The sequence below is a fragment of the Denticeps clupeoides genome, chromosome 11 (assembly GCF_900700375.1).
Source record: "Denticeps clupeoides chromosome 11, fDenClu1.1, whole genome shotgun sequence".
Taxonomy (NCBI): domain Eukaryota; kingdom Metazoa; phylum Chordata; class Actinopteri; order Clupeiformes; family Denticipitidae; genus Denticeps; species Denticeps clupeoides.
The window spans coordinates 12,780,625-12,805,181 of NC_041717.1; the positions used below are offsets into that span (position 1 = coordinate 12,780,625).

General features: G+C 40.8%; 1 protein-coding gene across 2 annotated transcripts in view; it reads left to right on the forward strand.

Moving 5' to 3' along the window:
• Nucleotides 1–24,557, forward strand: part of whrnb (whirlin b) — a 65,024-nt gene that overhangs the window by 29,941 nt on the left and 10,526 nt on the right. For both annotated transcript variants that reach the window (XM_028996172.1, XM_028996173.1), the window contains exons 3-6: nucleotides 3,561–3,686; nucleotides 12,260–12,474; nucleotides 13,523–13,559; nucleotides 23,311–23,511. In XM_028996172.1, the coding sequence (XP_028852005.1) occupies nucleotides 3,561–3,686; nucleotides 12,260–12,474; nucleotides 13,523–13,559; nucleotides 23,311–23,511 (579 nt within the window). The remainder of the gene's footprint in view (nucleotides 1–3,560; nucleotides 3,687–12,259; nucleotides 12,475–13,522; nucleotides 13,560–23,310; nucleotides 23,512–24,557) is intronic.

The window sequence follows — 24,557 nt, forward strand, 5'->3', positions numbered from 1 at the left end:
GATTTATTAAATTGTTATTTGTTTAGAGTATATATATTATGTGAATTACTGCAGATAAATTGCTGCATTTAATACCAATACTACTAGACAGTTTACTTCAGGGCCCAGGGGAAATGAATTAGAAACATATCTAAAAACTGTACACCTTAAAAATCATTGTTGACTGAATGAAAATGATTAAAAATGCTGCAGGCTAAAAAATAGCAAAGAACATAACCTGTTCCTTTAAAAAAAAAAATGCATATTAATGACTAATCATTAATGACTAATTTTGAACATGCACTCAACAGTGAAAATAAATGAGCATGGCACTTCTGATGCTGGTATAGATCTTTTTTTTTATGTAGCATATCATCTAATGTTTTTAGCATTCTTACTTACCCAAGGAGTTTGAGATCCACAAAAAAATGTACCATGTACAAATATATCTAATTATATAACTTATATATTACAAAATTTTTAGGTTTCAGTTTTGGGATTTATTATTTACACAACATTGTATGTTCTAGTTTCATTCACTTTTTTTGGCCAGTTATCTTGGTGAACATTTGCATTTAATCCAGTTATGGATTGTTTTTTTTTATTTATTTATTTGCTAATGCACAGGAACCCTGAGTGAGGTAACAGATGGAGACTCCAAAATGGATAATGAAAATGAACCAGAGATATTAAAGGAAATTGTCCACTGCGATGGCTATAACAGGAGAGGTTGTCTAATCTCTGACTTTTCTACCGGCTGTACCTGATAAAACGGTGGCCATTAGGCGCTGATGCACATCCGGACCCACATTTTAGTTCTAATGGCCCCACGGCAGTCAGCAGAGCAGGAGATGTTTGGAGAGGGGAAGTGGCGGCAGCGGGAAAGCGGGTTCTGAGCAGTAGTCATGTCCCCCTCTTCTCTCCTCTTCCTCCTTCTGGCCCTTTCTCTGTCCCTCTATCTCTTGCTCTCAACCCCCCTCCTTGTTCTCCCTCGTTTCAAGGGCTGCAGGGAATGTGCAGTGTAAGCGGCGACCATCCGGGAGGAGTGCTGCAGGTGCTGATGGCAGAGTCATAATTCAAGCCCCCCCCGGACCCTCCAGCACATTCCTGAGTCTCTAGAGTAAACTTTCACAGGGAGTAAAATCAATAGTTGAAAAAAAAGAACGTTGGTTTAATTTAGATTTATTTTTTTTGGTTGATGATTTGAGATATTTATAATTAAAACATGACAGTGATGTATACTTGTGGAACAGAGAGTATTGGGGTTGCCAGAAAATGCAGAAGATGGGCACCAGGAGAGATGAATCTTCTCTCTCTCTTTCTGTCTCACGCACTGTCTCTTGCTCTCTCAAAAATATTTAAAATAACACACGCACAGCATGTTTTAGGAACAGCTTTTACCCCAGTGCTGTCAGACTATTCAACACACCGTAACAGATCAGGCGTCTCTTTTTCTTTTCTAGGCAATTAAAATTCTGTCACCTCATCCATTGCAATGCTGCTGTACCACACAATTCATGGCACTGACAATTTACGTTATGTTAACGTACATACTTATGTTACTCAACCTTTACTTACTTATTCAGATATTTATTAATACAAATAAACATTGTATACGTTTCACAGGCTGTTGAGAGGTATTTTTGGGTATTGTTGCACTAGTATGTCCTAGTATGGCACTCAAGTTGTGCTCTGTACATATGACAATAAATTACTTGACTTGATGTTTCCTCCCTCTTGACAGCCTTGCTGAGTTATCAGCGTGATCCGCGATCAGGTGAATGAATCAAAAGGATGCTTATTTGCTTTTGGACCGCCTTCTGGAGATCTTGGTTTATGGCATTAACACACAATTAGCCGAATTTGATGAAAACAAGGCATCCATCTGGAAGAGGTGCAGTGTTTCACTGATTCCTTAAATCCTTCTCAGCTCTGGCTTTTACACTTGGTTCCTTACCCAAATGAGCTAACACAAGCACTGTGCAATGTAACAGAACAGAGATTATTAGATCCCCATCGCTGTCATGACTACTATAAAATCTTGAACACATGAGAGGGACGACTGTTACTCACCATGCCAAAGACAAAAGAAATCAGCCTGGAGCGCAGAAAGAAGATAGTAGAGGCTCATGCTAAGGGGGAAGGCTACACTGCCACCTCCAAGCCATTCACGGTGTCTAGAACTGCTGTACGTTGCATAATATCCTAGTACAAGGCTGTGGCCGTAAGAGCAAGATTTGTAGAACTCTGGAGAGAAAAATAGTCATAGATGTCAACAAGGAGGCTCGAACATCTGCCAAGATGATTGTTGCTGACCTTCTGGAGTTAGTTTTTCAAGGAACACGGTTGTGAGGGCTCTTCTTCATGGTGGGCTTCAGGGCCATCGTCCCGGAATAACTTATTTAAAGAGCGGAACATCAGAGACCAACTAAGGTTTGCCTGTGAACATTTGAAAGGTAAAGATGAGTTTTGGAAGTCTGTGTTTTGGTCTGCTGAGACTAAACTGGAACTGTTTGGGCACATGGATGTTGCTTATGTTTGGTGAAGAAAGGGAGAGGCCTTCAAACCTAAGAACATCATACATGGCGTCATGAAAAAGTAAATTATGTTGACATTTTGAGGGAGAATATGCAAAAATCTGCTTTTAGTCCAGGCTTAAGTCATTGCTAGTTCTTCCCACAAGACAGTGACCCAAAGCATACATTGAAAGTAGTTCCACAAGGATACCAAAACCAAGATCCTGTAGTAGCCCACACAGAGCCCAGACCTCAATCCTGTTGGGAATCTGTGGTGGGTGCTCATAGTCAATGTCCATCCTGGGAAACCATGCAATTTGGACCAGCTAGAATGATTTGTAATGGAGGGTCAAATGGGCCAAAATCCCTCAGGAGACCTGTGCCAACCTAGTAAAGAAGTGTCAGTTGTGGCGCAGAAAGTGAAGTGAAGTGAAAGTGAAGTGATTGTCACTTGTGATACACAGCAGCACAGCACACGGTGCACACAGTGAAATTTGTCCTCTTTAACCCATCACCCTTGGTGAGCAGTGGGCAGCCAGGACAGGCGCCCGGGGAGCAGTGTGTGGGGACGGTGCTTTGCTCAGTGGCACCTCTGGCCACCACTCACTGCCCTAAAGGATACACTATTGACTATTAATGGCCAGGTGGTTAACCATTTGATGTTTCATTTTGCCCTTTCTTGTTTCAACTCTATTTGGGTAAAATAAAGAGTGTTGTTTAATTTCATAGGAGGGGGGGCTAATAATTTTGGCCTCAACCGTGTGCTGCACTATTATAAATTAATGCAGAGTACAAAAACACAAAGTCAGGTCAAGTTTATTTCTAGAGCACATTAACAGCAGTTCCACTGCACCAAAGTACTGTACAAAACATAAAATGACATACAAGTGTACACAACAAATTTAATTATACATTGAGAGAAATATCTTTAAAATTTTCAAATTCTGGGAAGGCTAAAGAAAAGAAATAGGTTTTAAGTTTTGAAATTTTATATCAGGTGTTAACTGATTCAATTGTGAGCAGTTGTGCGAAAGAATTGTTGTTGTTCTTTTCTTGTGTTTGCAGGTGAATCTCTCACTGGACGATGGACGCTCGTTGGGACTGATGATTCGTGGAGGTGCTGAGTATGGACTTGGCATCTACATCACTGGAGTGGACAGAGACTCAGCTGCAGAGTATGGTGGGCTGAAGGTAAGACGTTGCCATCCACTTCTCTCTGCAAATCTGTTGCAGTGCCCCTTTATGATGTTTGACTGATTTGACTTGAAGGAAGCATCTTATAGGAAGCAGGTGCTGCATTATAAACTTGCAGAAGCGCGTACTCTACAGATTCATCTTGCATGTGTCTAAATTGTGACCTATATCCCTTCATCAGTTGGGATGAAGGGATGCCTGACTAGAGGGCACCTAGTCAAAAGGTTTTGAGCAGTGGATCAGTCTGGGTCTTGCAGTGATCTCCTGCTACCAAACCCAAATAACCAATTCCTTCCTTCCTGGTCACAAACCTTGATAAGAATGACCTTACCATGACCTTGGTAAGAATGAATTTTATGAATAAGGCAGTACTGTGACTTTCAGTGCATTTGAAGACACAAGTGCATTTGAAGACACTGTGAGAATCTACAGAAGCCATGAAGCAAAATTACAGGAAAATTACAGAAATATGCCTGGGCAAAACCATCTGTCAAGAGCCTCCCCTCTTAGCCAGAAGGGAGAGCTGACACTCGACACTTTGGTAGCTTGTCTTAGAAAGATGAGGGATGCCTTTTCTCCAGCTAAGTGGCCAGGGCCACTGGGAGGAGGCCAAAGCCCTCTCTAGAAGCAGCTGCTGTCGTTTGGCACCAGCCGGCTCCAGGTAAGCCTTGAGGGAAGAAAAGAAAAGAGAATGGATGAATGCAGTACTGTTTTTCATTCTGAGTCTCTTTCCTTTTCCCTGGAACACAGATTTGTCTATTTTTAATGTTCCGGCCCAGTGGTGGTAATTGTTCTAGTGAAAATGCCCCGTTGCGAGTAAATGTGTTTTCTGGGTTAATGCTGGAATGTGCCATATAATATTCCAAAGCGGATTTCGAAAAAAAATGAGAGATCGGGTTCTTAGAGGTGAGGTGATGTGCTCCAGCATGTGCTCCGAAATCAGGCATGGGTACAAATCAAACTCTTATGGTGCTGAAATGTCTGCTGTTTGGCCTTGACAAGTGCCCTTGTGGCAAGACATTTTTTTCCCCATTGTTTCATTTTTCAAGCTTCAGTTTGTATCTTTCCTTGTCATCATAGTAGCTATTACAGTTAATACCCCACCCATGTCTGTCACTGTGATGAAATTAAAATATTATTGACTAGTTCCAATTGAAAGAGTGACGTGGTCACCACTTACTAGTCCCATTCATCATCCTGTATTGGTATAAGATATGGTGAAATCATTGTTATTCCATGCAACAACTCTTGATTTTGAGTGCATCATCACTGTGGAACACATTCATTCCTCCTATCAGGATAGAAACAGTTTGTGGTTGCTCTTCACATTCATTCAGGATTTCCCTTTGTCATCTGTCAGGTTTTCCGCAAAAATTGGATTTTCCAAAAACAAGGCCTTAAATACCATTAAAATGTCTAGTAATCCTTAAAGTTAAAAGGTCTTAAAAATCGGCAGACAAATTAAATCAAATGAAACAAGCCTTCGATCTGTCATTAATTTGTGGCCACTGCGCGTTGCACACTTCCGTGTGTTATTGTACATGTGCAATTTTCAATTCAGATGTTGCTCACAAAATCTGCGTCAATAACGCAACATGGAGGTGCCACTGAGCAAACCACCATCCTTACACACTGCTCCTCTGTCACGGCTGCCAAGGGTGATGGTTTAAAGCAGAGGACACATTTCATTATTTGCATCATGTGCTGTGCTGTGCTTGCTTCACAATCACTTTAGTTTTGCTTTAGTTAAAAGCAGGGATGGATTACTGAACACACCTAAAAGGCCCAGGTCTCAAGAACTCTGGTGCTCTGCACACAGGTGAAACTGAAAATATAGTCTTATACTGGGTTTGTTCATCTAATGTTTGAATGTTGTTCATATATCTCAACAATGAATTTATCATTTAAGGGTCTACTTTAAAGCAGTCGCCACCAAGTGGCTTGCAGCAGTACAGGTAATATGAGACTGTTAACAGGGACAAAAGCTGAAAATTAACAGAAATTTGGAAAGAAAATTAATATATCAAATAATAACGATAATATGAATATATATTAATTATATATGAATAAATTATAACATATTTTTGTATTTTACAAGAGCATCTGGCCCTCAGAGTGTCTGCCAAGAAAGACTCTGGCCCTTGGGCAAATGTAATTTGATGAAAGTGACCTTAAAAATGTCTTAAATTCAGCTTCTGCAGAAACCCTGTCTGTAGTACAGTTCTTTTTATTGCTTGCCATGTTGATTCTGTTGTAACTTCCTTATCTCCAGTTCCTCTTGAGTGTGTTTTTGTGTTTTACTCTCTTATCTTTTTTGAAAGGGTGTTTTTGTTTCTAGCTAGCCGACTACCTTTGGTGGCCTGGATTTTGTTCTGATCCTCTGTGAAAACAGGGCTCTGGCGTGACTGAAACACTGCTCTTGCAGAACCAACATCAAACCTGTCTCCGGAGTAAATAAATAAGGTGACATGCTAGACCTGCTGTAGAGGTGCAGTGAACAGTGTCTTTCTGCAAATGGGGCGTTCTAAAATTATGAAGTTCATTGGGTTTTATTGTGTACTACCCCTAATTGCCTCATTCATTACCAGCTTGTTCCCGAACTTGGCTCAGAAAGTAAAACAGTGGCACTTCTGGCATCTTTCTTTTTAAAAAGTGTCATCATATTGCCAATGGGGTGGGCAAATTGTACTCAGTATTTGTGCCAAACCAAGGCATGCAGGAAGTTGATAAAAGGTGAGCAGCTTGCTACTCAGGTCGGAAAGCTACCAAATAGTTATAATGCCTGTTCTTCATCACTTCACAGTACTCCACACCTTGACATATGCAACCCAGGGTCGTCCAGTGCTTACCAGAGAAGAATGGGTTCCCCTTTTTGATATATAGGCACTTTGCAAATAAAGATTGATTGAGTTCTTCAGTTCTGTTGCTAGAGGACTAACCCAACTTAATCAGGAAACAATGAATGTGTCAGCGTGGGTTTCAACATGGGTTGGAAGGAAAACCATCAGAGAAGGTGGGTTCTCCGGGAGAAATGTTGAGAACAATTGGAATAAATAAGTCGAGGATGTTAACTTGACTTTGCCTGTGTTAACCTAGTGGTGGACTGATACCCTGTCCAGGTGTTGTTCACCTTGGGTTCTGGCCCATAATGCATTGCAGCCATTTCCAATTTCTGAAAGTGTCGGTACCCCTAGGTTTGACTCATGGCAGCTGTTTGGGGCTATGGTAACCCCTTTCTGAGGTGTTGATTGCAACCCTGTTCTGGACTGGACACAGCAGTAACTCATCCTCAGAATCTAATCTTCCAGACAACGTGACCATTTTGGCGATACTAGCGTGTCCCTTTGTCCTCATTATAATGACTTCTATGTGCTGGGATGGTGCCCCACTGACTTTTCAGAGTAAGAAAATCTGGGCCTCTGTCTCAGAGAGAAATGGATCGTTCTTCTCAGGCACAGGGAGACAAGCTTTCTCAGAATGAGCAGTTAAAGTGTCTTGGGATCCTATCCAAGTGTTAGGGGAAAGGGATTTCTACATTAATTCCAGGACAGACGTAGAGACTGCAGTAATTTGTAATGTTGGGGCTGAGCCATGTAGCTCATGCACTGCACCACCCCCCCTTCACCCCGAAAAAAAAACAACAAGTACGGTCAATAAAATGTGATTTATCTACATAGCTGTTCCTTGACAGGTTCCGAAGTTCCACGACTTGGTAGTAAAATGGGGCGGGTTGCATCTGGAAGGGCATCCAAATCTTTGTGCAGACACCCAGACACCCTACCAGGAGAAGCCGAAAGGAGACTGTTAGGGAAAAGTGAAATCAGTAGAGTAAGCTTTTATCAGTAGAGTAAGTTACACATTAAGATATAAAAAGACATGTTTGTTCATTTTAACCAATGAGATAGAAGAAGCTCTAAACACATCGGCTTATGCTGCAGTGCTGACACACTGGCTTCCTGTCAAGGTCACCTTAATCACCTTGCTAACACAAAAGAACTATCATTATAAGCACAGCATTTAGAAAATTAACTTTTTACTTAAGATTGAATAGTAGATGGAATTATTTTTTTTTCATACAATTACCCTATGACCCTAACATGGACTGATTGTACTAAGGTAAGAAGTGATTATATAGTGGCTTTTACAATAGTAGTTACTTAGACCAATCTAACACAAATATTATATATTAAAAAAACAATGTGATACCAAATAATATTTAAATAATTATTAAAAGGCTCCTACAGCAGAACAATGGCAAATTAATTTGGGAAGTTTCTTTTTAAAATTTGTACTGCATTGGTCCCAAATAATATTCTCCTAACTATATGAAGACAAGCACTCTGGCCTTTCTTAATACATCAATCATCCAGGCATATAAAGATGCAGGTATATTTGGGGTTGATTGATGGCCTGACTACTGACCATCTGGGTACACTCACTGTATAATGAGTTTCAGAACCTACTTACAAGGGGCCAGCATCACATGGAGATGTAGTGACTCCAGAACCATTTATGTGCCACCACCCATCCTCATTATTGCAGTCCACCCGGAGACCAGCAAACACCAGCCAAGGCAACTTGGACAGCCAACTTTGCCTGTCCACAGGATACAGGGTGTATGGGCAAATTTACCTGTCCCCCTTTTCAGTCCTTTGCTTTGTGGTTAGTACACTGTCCGGTAGGAAATATGAAATGTCATTTAAATGTCATTACTCGCGGTGCTTGCATTTGAGCAGACCAGTGACCCGGAGAGTATGTAGTTAAGAACGCGGGGGAAAATGGACAAAAACTCACTGTGCTGTGACAATACAGAAAATGGCCCAGCAGCTCTATGCCAGTACAGTTGCTTCACTTTCTGACAGAGACAGGTGCTAAAAATACCTTGACGCATTAAAATGGTGCAGACCCAAAAGATTTCCGCTGCCTTGCTTTTCTGCCAAATGCAGGGAAAAGGCACAAAAGCAGACTGAGTGACACATTTGAAAGTGTGTGCGGAGTGAAGGAAACAAGTGAATAAAAATAGTAAAACTATTCTCTGGAAATGAATGAGAAGTTTGAGGCCTTGCTCTTTGTAATTTAAGAGGACCCCCCTCTTCTGTCTGCAGTATGAGCTATAGGCCTATATCCTAAACTACATTGGCACATACAGCATTAATATCATATTTTTACTCCCTCCTTTGAAAAGCACTGTAATGTAAAGTAATACAATAGAACCTTTGTATGGAACCTTTGTCTTGTCTCTTTTTTAAGTCTCAGTCAGTTTTTTGTGGAAAATATTTTTTTAAATGTTCCTTATTGTTGAAGGCGTTTAAATTTCTTTCATCTGCTCGCCATTCAGATGGACAAATATACATTGATCATACTGTAACCTAGAAACTGAATGAGTTGCATTAAGATAAATGAGTGGAAATTGGCCATTAACATTTACGGTGCATGTATCCAAGCCATTTACTTTGCCAGATGCATGGGACATTTTGATAACAAAATATATTTATCCCCATAACTAGTGGTCAGATTTATGAACGAGTGTTCATAACAAGACAAAAGCCATACAAGCAGTTTGAACAGAACACAGAAAACTAGTCTCACTGGTTAAAATGAGCTTCCATAATAAAACTCAGCGAACTCTAAATGCATTCAGACAAAACTATTGCACCAAATATTACAATATATAATGGGTTTCAAAACTGTGCAAAATTTCCATGATGCACGGTACAACAATGTCACTGGTCTAAAAGCTACACAAGTGCTGTTAAGTTTAAGATATGATAGCCAGTACGAATAGATATGATAGCCAGTATAAATATTTTGATTAAGTCTGGTTCACTATTCAGTACAACATATATAAACTGAACTTTGAATTCCTGGGTTATGATAATAATATGCTTTCAATTTAGTTAAGATTTTACATTGTGAGAGGCACAGGAGTAAAAAGGGGTGATTTTAAAAATTAACAGATTCAATCAAAACATAATGGATGGCCTCCATCTTAGTCTCCAAAACTGCCTCAGAGTAAGTGCTGTGTTGGTAGTGTTCACTAAGTAAATGTCATAAAGGATTAACATAAACACCATGCGTAAACATCAGGTTACTGTCTTATTTTATCTATGTATTTATGTGAGGATTTATGTTATGAGGATGTCTTTGGCCTTATCCTAGCCTCTAGATTTTCCCAGAGTATTTCAGATACTCTGCCCTTACAGCAGAAGAGTTTTTGGGTTGAGTGGATGAAAGTCTGGCCTGTGTAGTGATAAAAGGAATGCTAATCCAGTAAAAAAAAAAAATCTGAAACCTACTGTCAACTGATACTCAGGGAATTCTTTATAATAATTCAGGGTATTATTATAAAGAGAATTAAACCAACTGGGCACAGAATTTGCTCAGTTATGATATGAGATTATTTGCCTCACCAATTTAATTGTATGCAGTGTTATTTTTTTTTCCTTTTTAATTTGAACATGATTTTTAACACACAATCAGTATAAAGAAAGGCATAATTAATGAGGAAACGCCTTTGTTGAACAGTATTTAACTTTGAACAATGGCACGATATCCACATCGTTCTCAGTGGAAATGAGGAGTGTTCAGTGAATAATGTTCATTACACTGATTGCACATCGCATCACTGATCAAACTTTTTGTCTTAATTAGGTCAGAGATTTCTCTCCTTTGTCCCATTCCAGGGAAGGGACAGACCTTTTTTCAACTCACTGTCAGCTTTAGGCTGTTCCCAAGAGGAAAACTATGGCTCTCTTTTTGTCTGGTCATTGTCAGGCTTCGCGAAAATTTGTATTCTCGCTTTTGTAGGAAATGGTAGATTGCATCAAACCTTTGTGATTTTTCTTATTTGATTTCCCATGTTGTTTGTTGCTCAGTGAGCATGAGTGGATAGAGCTACTTTATCCTACAAAAGCACATCATTACAGAAATGCACATAATGCACATTTAAGTGTAATTTATTTTGGAATAAAATTGGGTGACTAAAATGTTTAAATTACTGCAGTTATTAATATGTTTCAGCTGGTAACATGTAATTTAATTTTAACTAATATAATGACTAATATTTCCTAAGCAATCATGTTGGACGAAATGAAAAAACAATGTTGACTTCTGAAACAAGTACAAGTTCAAACCATTATTACAATCTGGAAGGGTAGCGGAGCACCATCTTGTCAGCAGAAAAATGTGATCTAAAAAAATCTTGAGTGACTGTTATCAGAGATTAAATGAAGTCATCTAGTATAAAATGGATATTTGAACTCACAGCTAAAAGTGAAAGTGATTAGCTGTCACATGTGACACGTCACAGCACAGCACCCAGTGTACACATTGAAATGTGGTCTCTGCTTTTAACCCATCCCCTGAGGGAGCAGTGGGCAGCCATGAAAGGTTCCCGGGGAGCAGTGTGTGGGGACAGTACTTTGCTCAGTGGCACCTCAGTGGCACCTTTGTGGGTTGGCTTTTGAACCAGCAACCCTCAAATTACAGATCTGCTTCCTTACTTGCTAGGCCACCACTGCCCTGTGATATTATATATTATTATATATTAAAAAGCATTTTATTGTTACAATTAAACATGCACTATGCAACAAGAATTTAGGGGTTGGTGACTGTTCTGAAAAAGATCGGAAAAAGCATATGAAGTGATGCAAAGTGATCCACCATGCAAACTATTTACTGCACAAGCCTTTGCATGTAGTTTTATGGTATGGGGTGGCTTCAGAGGGTCAGGTCTGGGTTCAGGAATATTATGAAGGAATAAAATTAATTCATCTCAGTATCTGAAAATTCACACTTCAAATACATCATCGTCAGACATTGAGTCATTACCTTAACCCCACTGAGAATCTTTGGGCAGTGCTATAAAATACTTTTGCACAGTGGTTTGACTCTCACATCCTCAACACAAACAATGTCAGTGAAAAATTACTACAACTGTGAACTGAGATAAATCTTGTTACATTTCATAAGTTAATTGAATGAATGCATTCTGTAATGAAAGCTAAATATGGCCCAACCAAATGTTAGAGTGCATGACATTTTTTTGGCAGGGCACTGTAAATGCATTGTAGAGATTGTACTAGCATGAACTTGATATTTACTGTTAATGTTTTTTTTTTTGGCAGTCTTACCACTCTACATATCTTGATTTTTTTGGATAGGCCTGGTTGGCATTGTGTTCTTCTGTACTGCTGAAACACAGCAACAGTCTTTTTATTAACACTGCCAGCAACATTGCTGAATTAATCTATTTGTCAGCGCAGCAATGGCACGGTGATAATTTGACTGGTCTGTGACTCTGAACTTTGTGCACTTTGTGACTTTGTCTTGATCTGGATTTCACACCCAGTTGTCTCTCGTTGTCATCTTTCAATTTAGATGCAAATAAATCTAACTCAGCGCATTTATTATGCTCTAATGGCATAACAAAATGTGCATGTTTAATGGGCCATAAAGGAAAACATGTACAGAATAAGGTATCTGTTAAAAGACTAAATGCAAAAGGCACGTTGTTATAAATGTGGAAGAAAAAGATGGCTCTATTTTACATTCCTGTTGTCTTTGTTCAGGTGGGGGATCAGATCCTGGATGTGAATGGCCGCTGTTTCCGCAGCATCCCCCATGACGAGGCAGTGCAGATCCTGCGGAGCTCCCACCAGCTGCTTGTAACGGTGAAGGATGTGGGCCGCCTGCCTCATGCCCGCACTGTGGTGGATGAGACACGTTGGATCCCCAGTGGCAAAATTGCAGAGAGCTCTGCAGGCTCAGGGGCCAGCGGCAATGGGTAAAAAGAAGGGATGTCATAAAAAATTCAATGTTAATTATTAATTATTAAACAATTTATTGATGTGTTTTGAGTCATCTGTGCATTTTAATTAGTTAAGCTAGATAAACTATATTCATTCAGTGTACTATCCATTGGCAGCATAGAACAACATAAAATCTATGGGGTGCCACTTGTCCCCATAGTGGCTACTCCTTAAATGATACTGAATCCCCATAAACCCTTGCAGCTGAAACTTAGGCTTCATCTATTTATTTATTCCTGTTTATTATGCCTGAAAAAGCTGATATTTACTCCAGAGCTTCTGGAACCCTATCATTTGTGTAACTTTTTTGACCGAATGTGGTGCTAGCAGTATAGACTGTAGACTGTCAAAACCCCTCGCAGGTCTGGCTTGTCCCTGGTTTACTTTAGTCTGTTACAGCTTAGTCAAAAACAAACATTTATGTTGTGTTTTTCTTTAGCAGATATTTCTGAGTTTGAGGGGTGGTTGATCCCAAAACAGAAGCCCCTGTAGGCACTCTCACCTGTACTGTATGTCATATTCTGTGACTCAAACCCTCCATGGTTGGGCAGTGGAGTGCTTTGCTGTTTGTTCATTTCCATTGTTTTTATGGCTACCCGTGGACCGGAACCTTTGCATATGGGCATGTTTGACAGTGATGTTTGACAGCAGTCTTAGAAGCTCAGTGGGACTCACCCCCATCCCCTCATCTCAAGCTAATGGAGTTGGGCTGATTGAGACTCTGGGAAGACATGCGTTTTCATGCCACTACACCAGTACTCACACAAAAGGGCCTTTTAAAAAAAGGAGGAAAAAATAGATGCACGCTCCATTTAATTCACTTTCTGTCTGACTTTGAGTGCTCAGTAAAAAATTTGGATTTTTTTCTTCATTACTTTCTTCTTAGAAAAAAAAACTGTGAATGCACAGACACCCCACCCCCCTAGTTTAAGTGTTTTTTTATTATTATTCACATTGAATGCTGCTTGGCTGAATTAGGGTTCTAGTGCACGACACTGAAGGGATTTTTTTGTGTGTCTGCAGGGTGCCTTTGGAGAGTGGAGTCTTGTCCTCAGGAAAGGTGAGGTTCAATCAGTTTCCATGGTAATTACAAGCAATATAGGACAATTCTGCCCAAAGGCATTCTATTCCACTTCAAATGAAAAAGTTTTGTCTGTGTTCAAGCACTGCTTGTGCTCTATCATCGAAGCATAACAGATTAGCATCTCTGGACACCACTTTACCTCATGTATAGTTCATACTTATATAAAGTTATTAATTTCAAGAATTTTTCTGACCTAGTCCCTGTCTTAAATCATTTTTAGTTGTGCAAAGTAGTCTAGAGTCAACACTCCAGTTGCACCAAGCCTCAAACTGCTGCACATTGTGTTAATTTCCTGAATCCTGTGAAGTCAGTTATCTTGCAGTCACAAATATTGGATTTCTGATGGTGTGTAAATGTTCCTGTGTGTCTCTGTGTATGTGATATTTCCTGTCACAGCCCTTGCAGGCTGCACCGCTCTTATCCCTCTCTTATCGCTGATGCCATTAATTGATCTAATTTTGTGGGTGTCAGTCCGGTGGTCTACAGTGCCGTTTATCGTCCTGTTTTCATGAGTAAAGGAGATGTTTTTCAGCTGAGGAAATTGGCTTTATATCTGTCAAAGACAGGGATTAGTGCCCAGATCTTCAGTAGAAGGTTAGTTGATGTGGATGTTACTGAAAGTATTTTATTTGAAAAAAAAAAAGACAAGGGAGAAGGGGGGTGTATTAACAAGAGCTAAAGTAGTACAAAATCCTTTCCAAATTTTTCACTTAACGCAAAGTTCATTTTTATAGTTCCCTGCGGTGTGTAGACCTCTTACCTGTCATCACCATGGTAACATATTTCTGGCAGGCGAGCAGCTCTGTAAAAGCTGAATTCCAGTTATGAAATGTCTGTCATCCGTTGCTATCTAAGAATCAAACCCCGCCACACCCCACACCCATCTTCTCGATTCGTTTATGTTCATATTTCCATCCACCCACCACTCTGAGGCTTCAGCTCACTTGCGAGCTCCCTTCTGATGGCTAGACACAAGGTGGTCTGCATAATTTACTGCCCAGTTCACATGCAGCACAGCTCAGTTTATTTGCGCCAGAGCCCAACACCATAAAATTTACTCCACCAAATGTGGTCAGTGCATCTGGTTCCTCATAAAATCATCAGCAGGGCTGCAACAGAAATTAGCCGCAATTCTGGTGAATGATGCCTGCTGAGGAGCTAGATGTTGAGGTACAGAGATATATGTTTGAATGAAGCAGCATCTGGATGGAGGTGTTAATAGGAGCGACAAATGAATTTCTTTTTCTTTTTGCTTATGTGTCTGTGCTTGTCTTTTTTTGTCTGTGCATGCTGTGTAATACATCGGGACTCATCCAAGGTGGCCCAAATTTGGGGCAGTGGTGGCCTAGCAGTTAAGGAAGTGGCCCCGTAATCGGAAGGTTGCCAGTTCGAATCCCAATCCGCCAAGGTGCCACTGAGGTGCCACTGAGCAAAGCACCATCCCCACACACTGCTCCCCGGGCGCCTGTCATGGCTGCCCACTGCTCACTCGGGGTGATGGGTTAAATGCAGAGGACAAATTTCACTTTGTGCATTGTGTGCTGTGCTGCTGTGTATCACATGTGACAATCACTTCACTTATTATTATTAAACATCATTCACTCACAGACCTATGAACAATTTAGGAAAGCGTGCAAAGTTTGCACACACAAAGCCAGAGGCTGGGATTTAAACTCATGGGCTTGGAGGTGTAAAGCCACAATGCCAAATATCAAGGCACCATGTGGCCTTGCCACAGAAATTATGTTAAAATATTTCATCTTCATCTAGACTTAAATGTATTCAACCAACAAGAAACATATAATTGTAAGCATTTATATTTTGAGAAAAACTGCTTGTTGAAGAACCAATTTCTCACACAAGTAATTTTGACAGTTTTGTGCATAATGTAATGTAAACATGTGCATTTAGGACAATTTTGGGCAAAATCCGGCAAGGCTGGGTTGGTACTTACGTGCATCTGGCAAGTATTCACAGCGCATTATTTTTTCCACATTTTGTTATATTACAGCCTTGTTTTAAATATTTTTTCCCTCTACACACAACGCCCTATAACGACAACGTGAACAAAAAGTTTACTTGAGGTTTTGGCAGCTTTATAAAAAATAAATAAATAAAACTAAATGTACAAAATTATTCACAGCCTTTGCCATGAAGCCCAAAAGTAATCTCAAGTGAAACCTGGCTCCCCTGATCATCCTACAGCTTGGGTGAGAAGGGCCTTAGTCAGGGAGGTGACCAAGAACTCCAGAGGTCCTCTGTGAACAGAGGAGAACTTTCTAGAATGAGAACCATCTTTGCAGCAATTCACCAATCAGGCCTGTATGGTAGACTGGCCAGACCAAAGCCACTCCTTAGTAAAAGGCACAAGGAGATTGTCAAAAGGCACCTGAAATTCTCTGGTCTGGTGAGACAAAGGTTATATTCTTTGGTTTGAATGCCAGGCGTCACATTTGGAGGAAACCAGACACCACTCATCACCAGGCCAATACCATCCCTACTGTGAAGCATGGTGGTGGCAGCAACACACTGTGGGGATGTTTCTTAGCTGCATGAACTGGGAGTCCAGTCAGGATAGAGGGAAAGATGCAGCAATGTGCAGAGACATCCTGGATGAAAACCTGCCCCAAAATATCAAGTGGAAAAAATGCATTTAATCCATTTGGAATAAGTGGTGGGAAAATGTGGGAAAAGTGATGCACTGTGAATACTTTCCAGATGCACTGTACCAGCGATGTTCAGTTTAACAACTAAACTACTACAGAAAACCAGGAGTAAATCAAAGAGGAAAAATACTTTTCACACGTGCACACACAAATCACAAATGCAGCTCCCCTGAAAGTGAAGTGATTGTCATTGTGATACACAGCAGCACAACACATGGTGCACACAGTGAAATTTGTCCTCTGCATTTAACCCATCACCCTTGGTGAGCAGTGGGCAGCCATGACAGGCGCCCAGGGAGCAGTGTGTGGGGATGGTGCTTTGCTCAGTGGCACCTCAGTGGCACCTTGGCGGATCGGGATTCGAACCGGCAACCTTCCGATTACGGGGCCTCTTCCTTAATCGCTAGGCCACCACTGCCCCTGGTGGTCACATGGCTCAATAATGTAACTGACAAAAATACAAGAATTTCATGCATAAAGGGAACACTAAACAACACAATGTAACTCACAAAGCAACACTGATTGACAATCAATTTCACATGCTGTTGTGCAAATGGAATAGACAATAGGTGGAAATTATGGGCAGTTAGCAAGATGTCCCCAGAAAAGGAGTGGTCAGTTACTGGTGGTGCTCAAACGGTCAGAAACAGACTCAATGAGGGTGGTGTGAGGGCCCGACATCCACAGTTGGGGGTTGTGCTTACAGCCCCACACCGTGGGGGATGTTTTTGCATTTGCCAGAGAACACCGTGTGCTCTTCACAGAGCAAGTTCACATTTACATTTACGGCATTTATCAGACGCCCTTATCCAGAGCGACTTACAATCAGTAGTTACAGGGACAGTCCCCCTGGAGCAACTTATGGTTAAGTGTCTTGCTCAGGGACACAATGGTAGTAAGTGGGATTCGAACCCGGGTCTTCTGGTTCATAGGCGAGTGTGTTACCCACTAGGCCACTACCACTGAGCACATGTGACAGACATGACAGAGTCAGGAGACGTCGTAGAGAACATTCTGCTTCCTGCAACATCCTACAGCATGACCAGTTTGGCAGTCGTTCAGTACTGGTTTGGGGTGGGATTTCTTTAAGGGAATGCACAGCCCTCCATGTGTTCGCCAGAGCAAGCCTGACTGCCATTAGGTACCAAGATGAGGCTCTGGGTTCCTCCTAATGCAGGACAATGCTTTAGGAGGAATGCATTGGTGCATAGGAGGGGCAGGGGTGGCCTAGCAGTTTGCCGACTGCCTGTTGTTATGAAGTCCTGAGCAATCCTGCCTTATCGGTTTCAGATTGGATTGATCAGGACATAATCGAGTGCCATGACAGCAGCTGTGTGCGGCATCCAAGCACTGATTATGGAGGAATGGGTCGCCATCAGTCAGGATTTAGCCCAGAAGTTGATTGACAGCATGCCAGGGTGAATTGCAGAGGTCTTGGAAAAAAATGGCCAACACAGCAAATATTGAAACTTTGCATAAACTTGATGTAATTGTCATTAAATGCCTTTGAAACTTATAAAATGCTTGGAATTATACTCCAATACACCACAGAAACAACTAACAAAAAAAAACACTGAAGCAGAAACTTTGTGAAAACCAGTATTTGTGTCATTCTGAAAACCTTTGGCCACGACAGTACAATACGATTGCCTTCAGCTATTGTCTATCCATTGAATTTCTTAATGGAAATAAACACTGCATGCAAATCCATAATGGCCAAATCGACATCAAAGGCTTTTTTTACAAATTAAACAGATCTCCTCCATGTCCGTGGGCAGTGTTTACATAATGAGATGCATAACGCTGTATTGTATTGGGGAGGTTTTGATTTATTCAAGTTATGGTATTATCACATCTGAAGCTGAGGGCCACAGCCAGCGTGACTGTTCAGGATATCATTGAAGTACATATTTTCAAAGGGCGCACACTGGACCATCACTTAATTGTGAAGCATAGTCTTTTGTAGGTGCTGATGTTTTTTAGGAGCCAGGGGGTGAGATGTCGATGTCTATTATGTGAAAGAACACAAAAAGAAAGAGATTAAACGCAGCAGCGGACCCTACATCACTGCAGACGTGGTCAAGCTGAACTAATTTCTTTGGAACGGATGAACGTTTCAAATGTGATGCCTGACCTTATGCTACACTTCGCTAGTTGCAGCAGTTTCTTTTTCAGGATTTTTTTTCTTTTCTTTCCGGTGCAAAGCTCTTAGCAAAATGTGCACAATGCATGGTGAAGATACAATAGGACTCCAGACACTAACACACTTGTGGCTGTTCAGAATTAGCAAGATGAGTGCACTCACAAGATTACATAACATGCATGTTCCTTTTCAGTGACAAATACAGCAACACGAGAGTGAGGCATTAAATAATAAAAACGATAAACACGGATGATTGTGCATGTCCCCATTCATTTTCAAGCCAGTATGAAATATATGGTTTCCCCCTGGGCAACAGTGAGCTAAATCTGCCTTATAATTCCATTTATGGTTTAACATTCTTAAAAAAAAGAATGCAGGTTAAATTAAACTTAGTTTTGATTACAGTGGTGCTGAGTAGGGCACAGGTAACAGGTATGCTGCGGTCAATATCATGCAAAGCTCTGTAAGTGTAAATAGCATTAATTTCTGATGACACCGACTGCATCGGTCCCACGTTTATGACAACAATTTAGTGGTGACATACTAATCATTAACTCCAAGTGCTACATATTTTCCTGCCGTAAATCATTTGCCTTACTTAACGCTGGTCCAGGCTGTTTTAAACTGTCCACCATCATTTTCTCAGTAGCTGCAGGGCCCAGCACGACCACTCAGCTGCGTTATCGCGGAGGCCATTAACCCTCTGTCTGGATGCCAGAACTCAGATTGCATTTGCTGAGTGGCCTTGAGGAGTTGGCCTGACCGTGCGCAGTAAATTTCCACCGTCGCCCAACCCCCACCCGACCCACCACCTCCCCATCTCCTGCTGGCTCCACACTGAAGGGTCTTCATGGACCTGCTGCATCTGACTTCCTGCGTTATGATGGTGTCTGGGCTGTCTGAAATTTACTGCCACACTGCAGTGTCTTAATGTGCTTCAGTAGTTGCATTAATAATTACACATTCTATATCTTATTAACTGTTGCATTAGGTGTGAAGTGTAATGGACCAAATGACTACAATACAAAGTAGATAAATCCAGCTATAAAAGTAGCTAAATGTTAAGATTGTCATTTCTTAATTTGCATGATACAATGCTTCATTCCTACATTCTGTGCACACTTATTCTGTATTTTGTAATTTAATTTAAGACAGATAAAAATAGAACAGTACATTAGAATTATGCACGTCAAAAGTGGTCCCGAATGTTATGTACATAGAAGCACAGAAGGATTTATTGGAGCATCAGTTTAGAACAATATCTGACTTACTGTACCTTCATTAAGGTACAAAACACGCCGCAGTGAGATAATTATTGTGTGCAGGTTCAGCTTCACCTGATGGCCACCCTACTGTTAATGCAAGAAGTAGCCAGTATTTCACTGAGAAAAGTAGGAATTTTTTTATTTATTTATTTTTTGTGATGCTGATATCGGTGAAACAAATTGCATTACAAATTTTCCGGGACTCTTGAGCAGTGTGCTGATGAGAATTATTTACCATTGGCATTCGGTGAAGGGCATGTGGCTGCATGCCGATGAGACCCTCGGTCAGGGGCAGGATCAGCATCAGAGCTGGGTGGTTAGCGACTTCTCTCCAGTCTTATTGATGAGGCCTGTCTGTCTGTCTGCTTTGCTCCGATGTCTGGTGACAGCTGATTGCTGTCACCGCCCCCCTCCAGATGATTGATTAGAATGTTCCCGGCTCTGCTTGGATAAGGTTATGGGGTTAAAATTGAAGCTTTCAGTGGATTCCCCTAACACTGGAGCTGGACAATTTACCTGTTGATTGGATCAATTGGTCTTTGTGCTTGACAGAATCTTTTATGATCAATTCAGTTGTTTATTAGGTTCGGCCCCAATTAATCAAGTGAAACGTGAATATTATTTAACATTTAACATTTTCACATAAAAAATTCTGTACATGTGTCTAGTGTTCATCCCAATTCTCACTGTGATTAATTAAATGTGTAATCTACAAATAAAGGACACATTTGGTCATCAGAAATAGCCTTAAGAGTTCTAGACATTTGGGTAGAATGTGATCAAAATCAAAAATAGAGAAGAACTCAATTTACTGGTCCATTGTAAATTTTATTGACAGTGAACACTGATAAATGCTGTAAATGAACACGAATTCTAAATTTGAATCCAGAAAACTATTTTTGGTAAAATAGTCTGGCAGAGACACCATTATTGCAGTGTTTTTGTATATTTAGGAACTGGTGCCGCACCTCTAAGGTTCTGAGTTTAAGTCCCTGCTTGAACCTTGTGTGTGAGGTTTTTGCATGCTCTCCTTGTGTAGGTGCAGGGTTTTCTGGTTTCTTACCTCTGTCCAAAGGCACACAAACTAGGTAAACTGGCATCTCTGAACTGTCCATAGTCGTGAGTGTGTGTGTTTGTCCCACGATGGGTTCTTACCAATTATGGAAATTGGTTAGTGAGAGGAACTTCAGACTACTAGTAGGTTAACATTGGTCATTAATCTCTCTACTGCATTAATTTAACAGGGGTGATGCAACGTATTTAAAAGGATTCTGGTTTGTATTTCAAACATCTGTATGACAGTACATTTAAAAGATGAGATGTGGAATCAAGAGTGCATGAGTCCAGCCCTACAGGGCTGAAGTGCTGGTCCTGAGAGATTGCAGCTTTAGAGCTAATATTAGCCACTTCCCTGCTGCATTAAGGTGGGGTTGTGATGCTAGAGGGGAAAATGACCCAAAGATGAGGCAAAATGCTGCATGCTCACTTTTTACTCTACGTTGCCACTGCCAGTGGGAGGCGAGAACCTTAGGCCAGCTCCTCAAGGTCGACCACAATCTCTGGACCCTTATGAAGTATTGATTTTGCAATTCAGCAGGCCAACTGTCTTTTTCATTCCTGTGTGTTTTCACTCTGCCCCCTTCCTTTTGCTGTCTCCCGTACGCACTCACTAGCTCTTTGTGAAAGTCTTCTGTCCCAAACAATCTAACCTTGAGCTGGATCATCTTTGAAGCATCTGATCGCATCATTATAAAGGCCGGCCTGGTCTGCTGCTGACTACTTCAATGCTGGCTTCCTTTGTGTACAGTGGCAGTTCTGTTCGCATGGTCATTTTTAGTGCCCGTTTGCTGGGAAATAAATAGCCACGCAGCGCAGAACACATCGAGCAGAACAGAATTGGCAAATGTAACAAATAATCTTTTGCCTCTTCTGTTCAAATGATCTCAAACGACTTTGTTCATTTGTCATAATGGCTCTGATGCAGGCTCTGAAAGAAAGTTGTGTGTAGGTGTTCGTCAGCGTGCTGTCTTAGGGCAGGACTTAAATAGATAAAGCAGAAAAATTGGAACAAAGAAAGGAAGGAAGAATCAGGGAGTAGGAAGTATGAAAGTGCTCTGCAGTTTTTTATCTTTATTCTAGAAACTGTCAGATATGCCCCATTGGAGTCTCAGAATGACACAGGCTCCAGAACCTCATCACTGCAGGACAGAACTTCATCATGAACCTGTCCTGTCACGCTATAAAATATGTGCCCTCTGGCTCCAGAATACTCTTGTTTTGAAGCCAGGTTGATGAAGAACAAAGGGTCCTGGCCCTTTGGAGAAAACTGCTGGGCCCTGATTTCCTGATCACACCATGTAAGAAGATCTTGGGTACTCCATATTTACCGCTTGGTCTTGTTATCTAAGATCATGTTTAGATCATGAAGATACATACTGTGTAAGTACTCAGGACATGCATTTTCCATTCAGCATAAGTATACATTTACCCATTTCTGAGTGTCATGAAACCTGTCAGTTCCTCCATATTTATATATGCATTTTCATATTCAGAAAAGAAGGCTTAAACCATGTCACAAACAGCGGTGGTTTCTGATATAGGCAACATGAGCGGTTGGCATCACAGGCATTGGTGATTATTTTTGCGCATGCCCATGCTGCCCCGACATCATGCCAGCACATTTTTGGGATTGCATTGGCACTGATCGGTTTAGCGGGGAGTAGGGGTGCCCTTGGTGGAGCAGCATCTAATAACCAGCTCGCAAAGTAAAACTAAATAAAATCTAACAAACACAAAAGCACAAGACATTATGATATACACTAATAATTTGCAAGAATGTTTTTTTTTTAGGAAAAGTGAGGGAAGTGAGCGTGAGGGTCCTCGGTGTCTGCTTGCTGCTGGTTCTGGGCTGAAGTCTCACACACAACCTGTCAAAAGGAGAGGGGGCGGAGTGCTTCCAAAAATGACATAGTATTTCATTCAAAATATTTTTAGTCCAAGCACTATTGTGTGTTAGTTTATTGTGTTTGTCAGGTTGGAGGATGGGTGTTGATACTGGAGTGCAAACTAAACACCGATGGAAGATGGACAAGAAAAGGTCAAGCCGATATTACTTTTAGCTGTAAATTATATGATAAAGCAAAATCTACTCAATCTGTACGGATCACATGCGATGAAAAATTAACATAATCACTGGACTCAGAATTCCAGAATTAACAGGGGCACTGTCACAAAAACCTAATAAAACACTATGACCGAACAAGGACAAGAAACAGGGCTAATTTATAACCATGATAACATATGCACACAATGAGGTAATCAGGGAACTCCAGCCCAGAACCAGGAACCAGGCAATGTCAAGTTAGCTAATTTAGCTTTTCTATTGCATTTACATTTACAGCATTAATCAGACGCCCTTATCCAGAGGGACTTACAATCAGTAGTTACAGGGACAGTCCCCCTGGAGCAACTTAGGGTTAAGTGTCTTGCTCAGGGACACAATGATAGTAAGTGGGATTTGAACCTGGGTCTTCTGGTTCATAGGTCAGTGTGTCACCCACTAGGCTACTCCAACCTTACCACCCTTACATTGCACCTCTAATAAGATTATTATATGTCTTTCACAGCCTTGCTTTTCACCCCACTCCCCACAGGTACCCCAAGGTAAAGTGGCATCATTATTGGGGCCGGTGCTGGGTCAGACGCAGTCGACACTGGAGGACCAGGCCTTCCTGCTGCTGACCGAGTCAGAGCGACAGACCATGAGCTACTACCTGCAGGAGTACAGAGAGGGACACATTGGTGTGGAGCCGCTGGCCATCGCCCTGTTTGAGCTTCTCAACACACACGCTAAGGTGATGAATTATTGCAAGATACTACCTACCACTTATGGACAATTTTGTCTCAAGATAGTTTTATTGTTAAAAAATTTTGATTGAACCTATAAAATTTCATCTTATTTAATATTAAACCGGGGACAGCAGGGCAGTGTGGGCACTTCCCAACATTTAATGGGTCATAATCACCCCATGTCCTGCATTGATGTCATTTTTCATTTGCTGTGTGCATGTTTCAGTTGTTCAGATGTTTTCTTTTCATTTATTAAAACATTCACCTTTTGCAAATGTTGAGTGTATGAACCTCTCCCTTCTCACCCTGCCATGGCATGACAATATGCTCCAGAGATTAATGGAAATAAATAACTTTTCTCTATGTGTAAACTATTTATAAACTGTAGTGATGATGATGATAATAATAACAATAATAAAAACAAAAATAATAATAATACAAAAATGAGATCTTCAGAATCAGATGTAAAAATGTATAAAAATTGTTAAAAGTACCGATGACAATAAATTTTACAAACATACATGCTATTATACAGTGGTTTTAAAGCACATTGTAAGTTGCTCTTCATAAGGGCATCTGTCAAATTCCATACATTTAAATGTAAATGTACTATGACCAGGCTTTCTAATAATGGTAACATGACAGTAGGAAAGACAGTTAAACTATTTGCCCGACAATTAATTGTCAGCTAAAATTTCATGATCGTAACAGTCATAGTCAGGGGTCATTTGGTGCTAAACTTGATCTACAGCCACATGACAGGAACAAGTTCAGACTCTTCAGGCTTCTGGTTTTATGGATGTCTAATTTAATATGGATAGTATTATATGCATAATTTTTCAAGAGTGATTTCCATCACTCCTTAAAATCTACATCCTTTTTTGTTGAATCCTTTCCACAGAGAACATTATTCAGAAAGTCATTTTCTAATTAGGAGGGACAGTTACTTAGCTAATGGTCTTATTCAAAGCATCTTTCATTCACTGGGTTCAAACTCAGCCCCCTGCACAGATTGTAGCAGTATTATGACTTTGAAGGACAAGTAACCAAG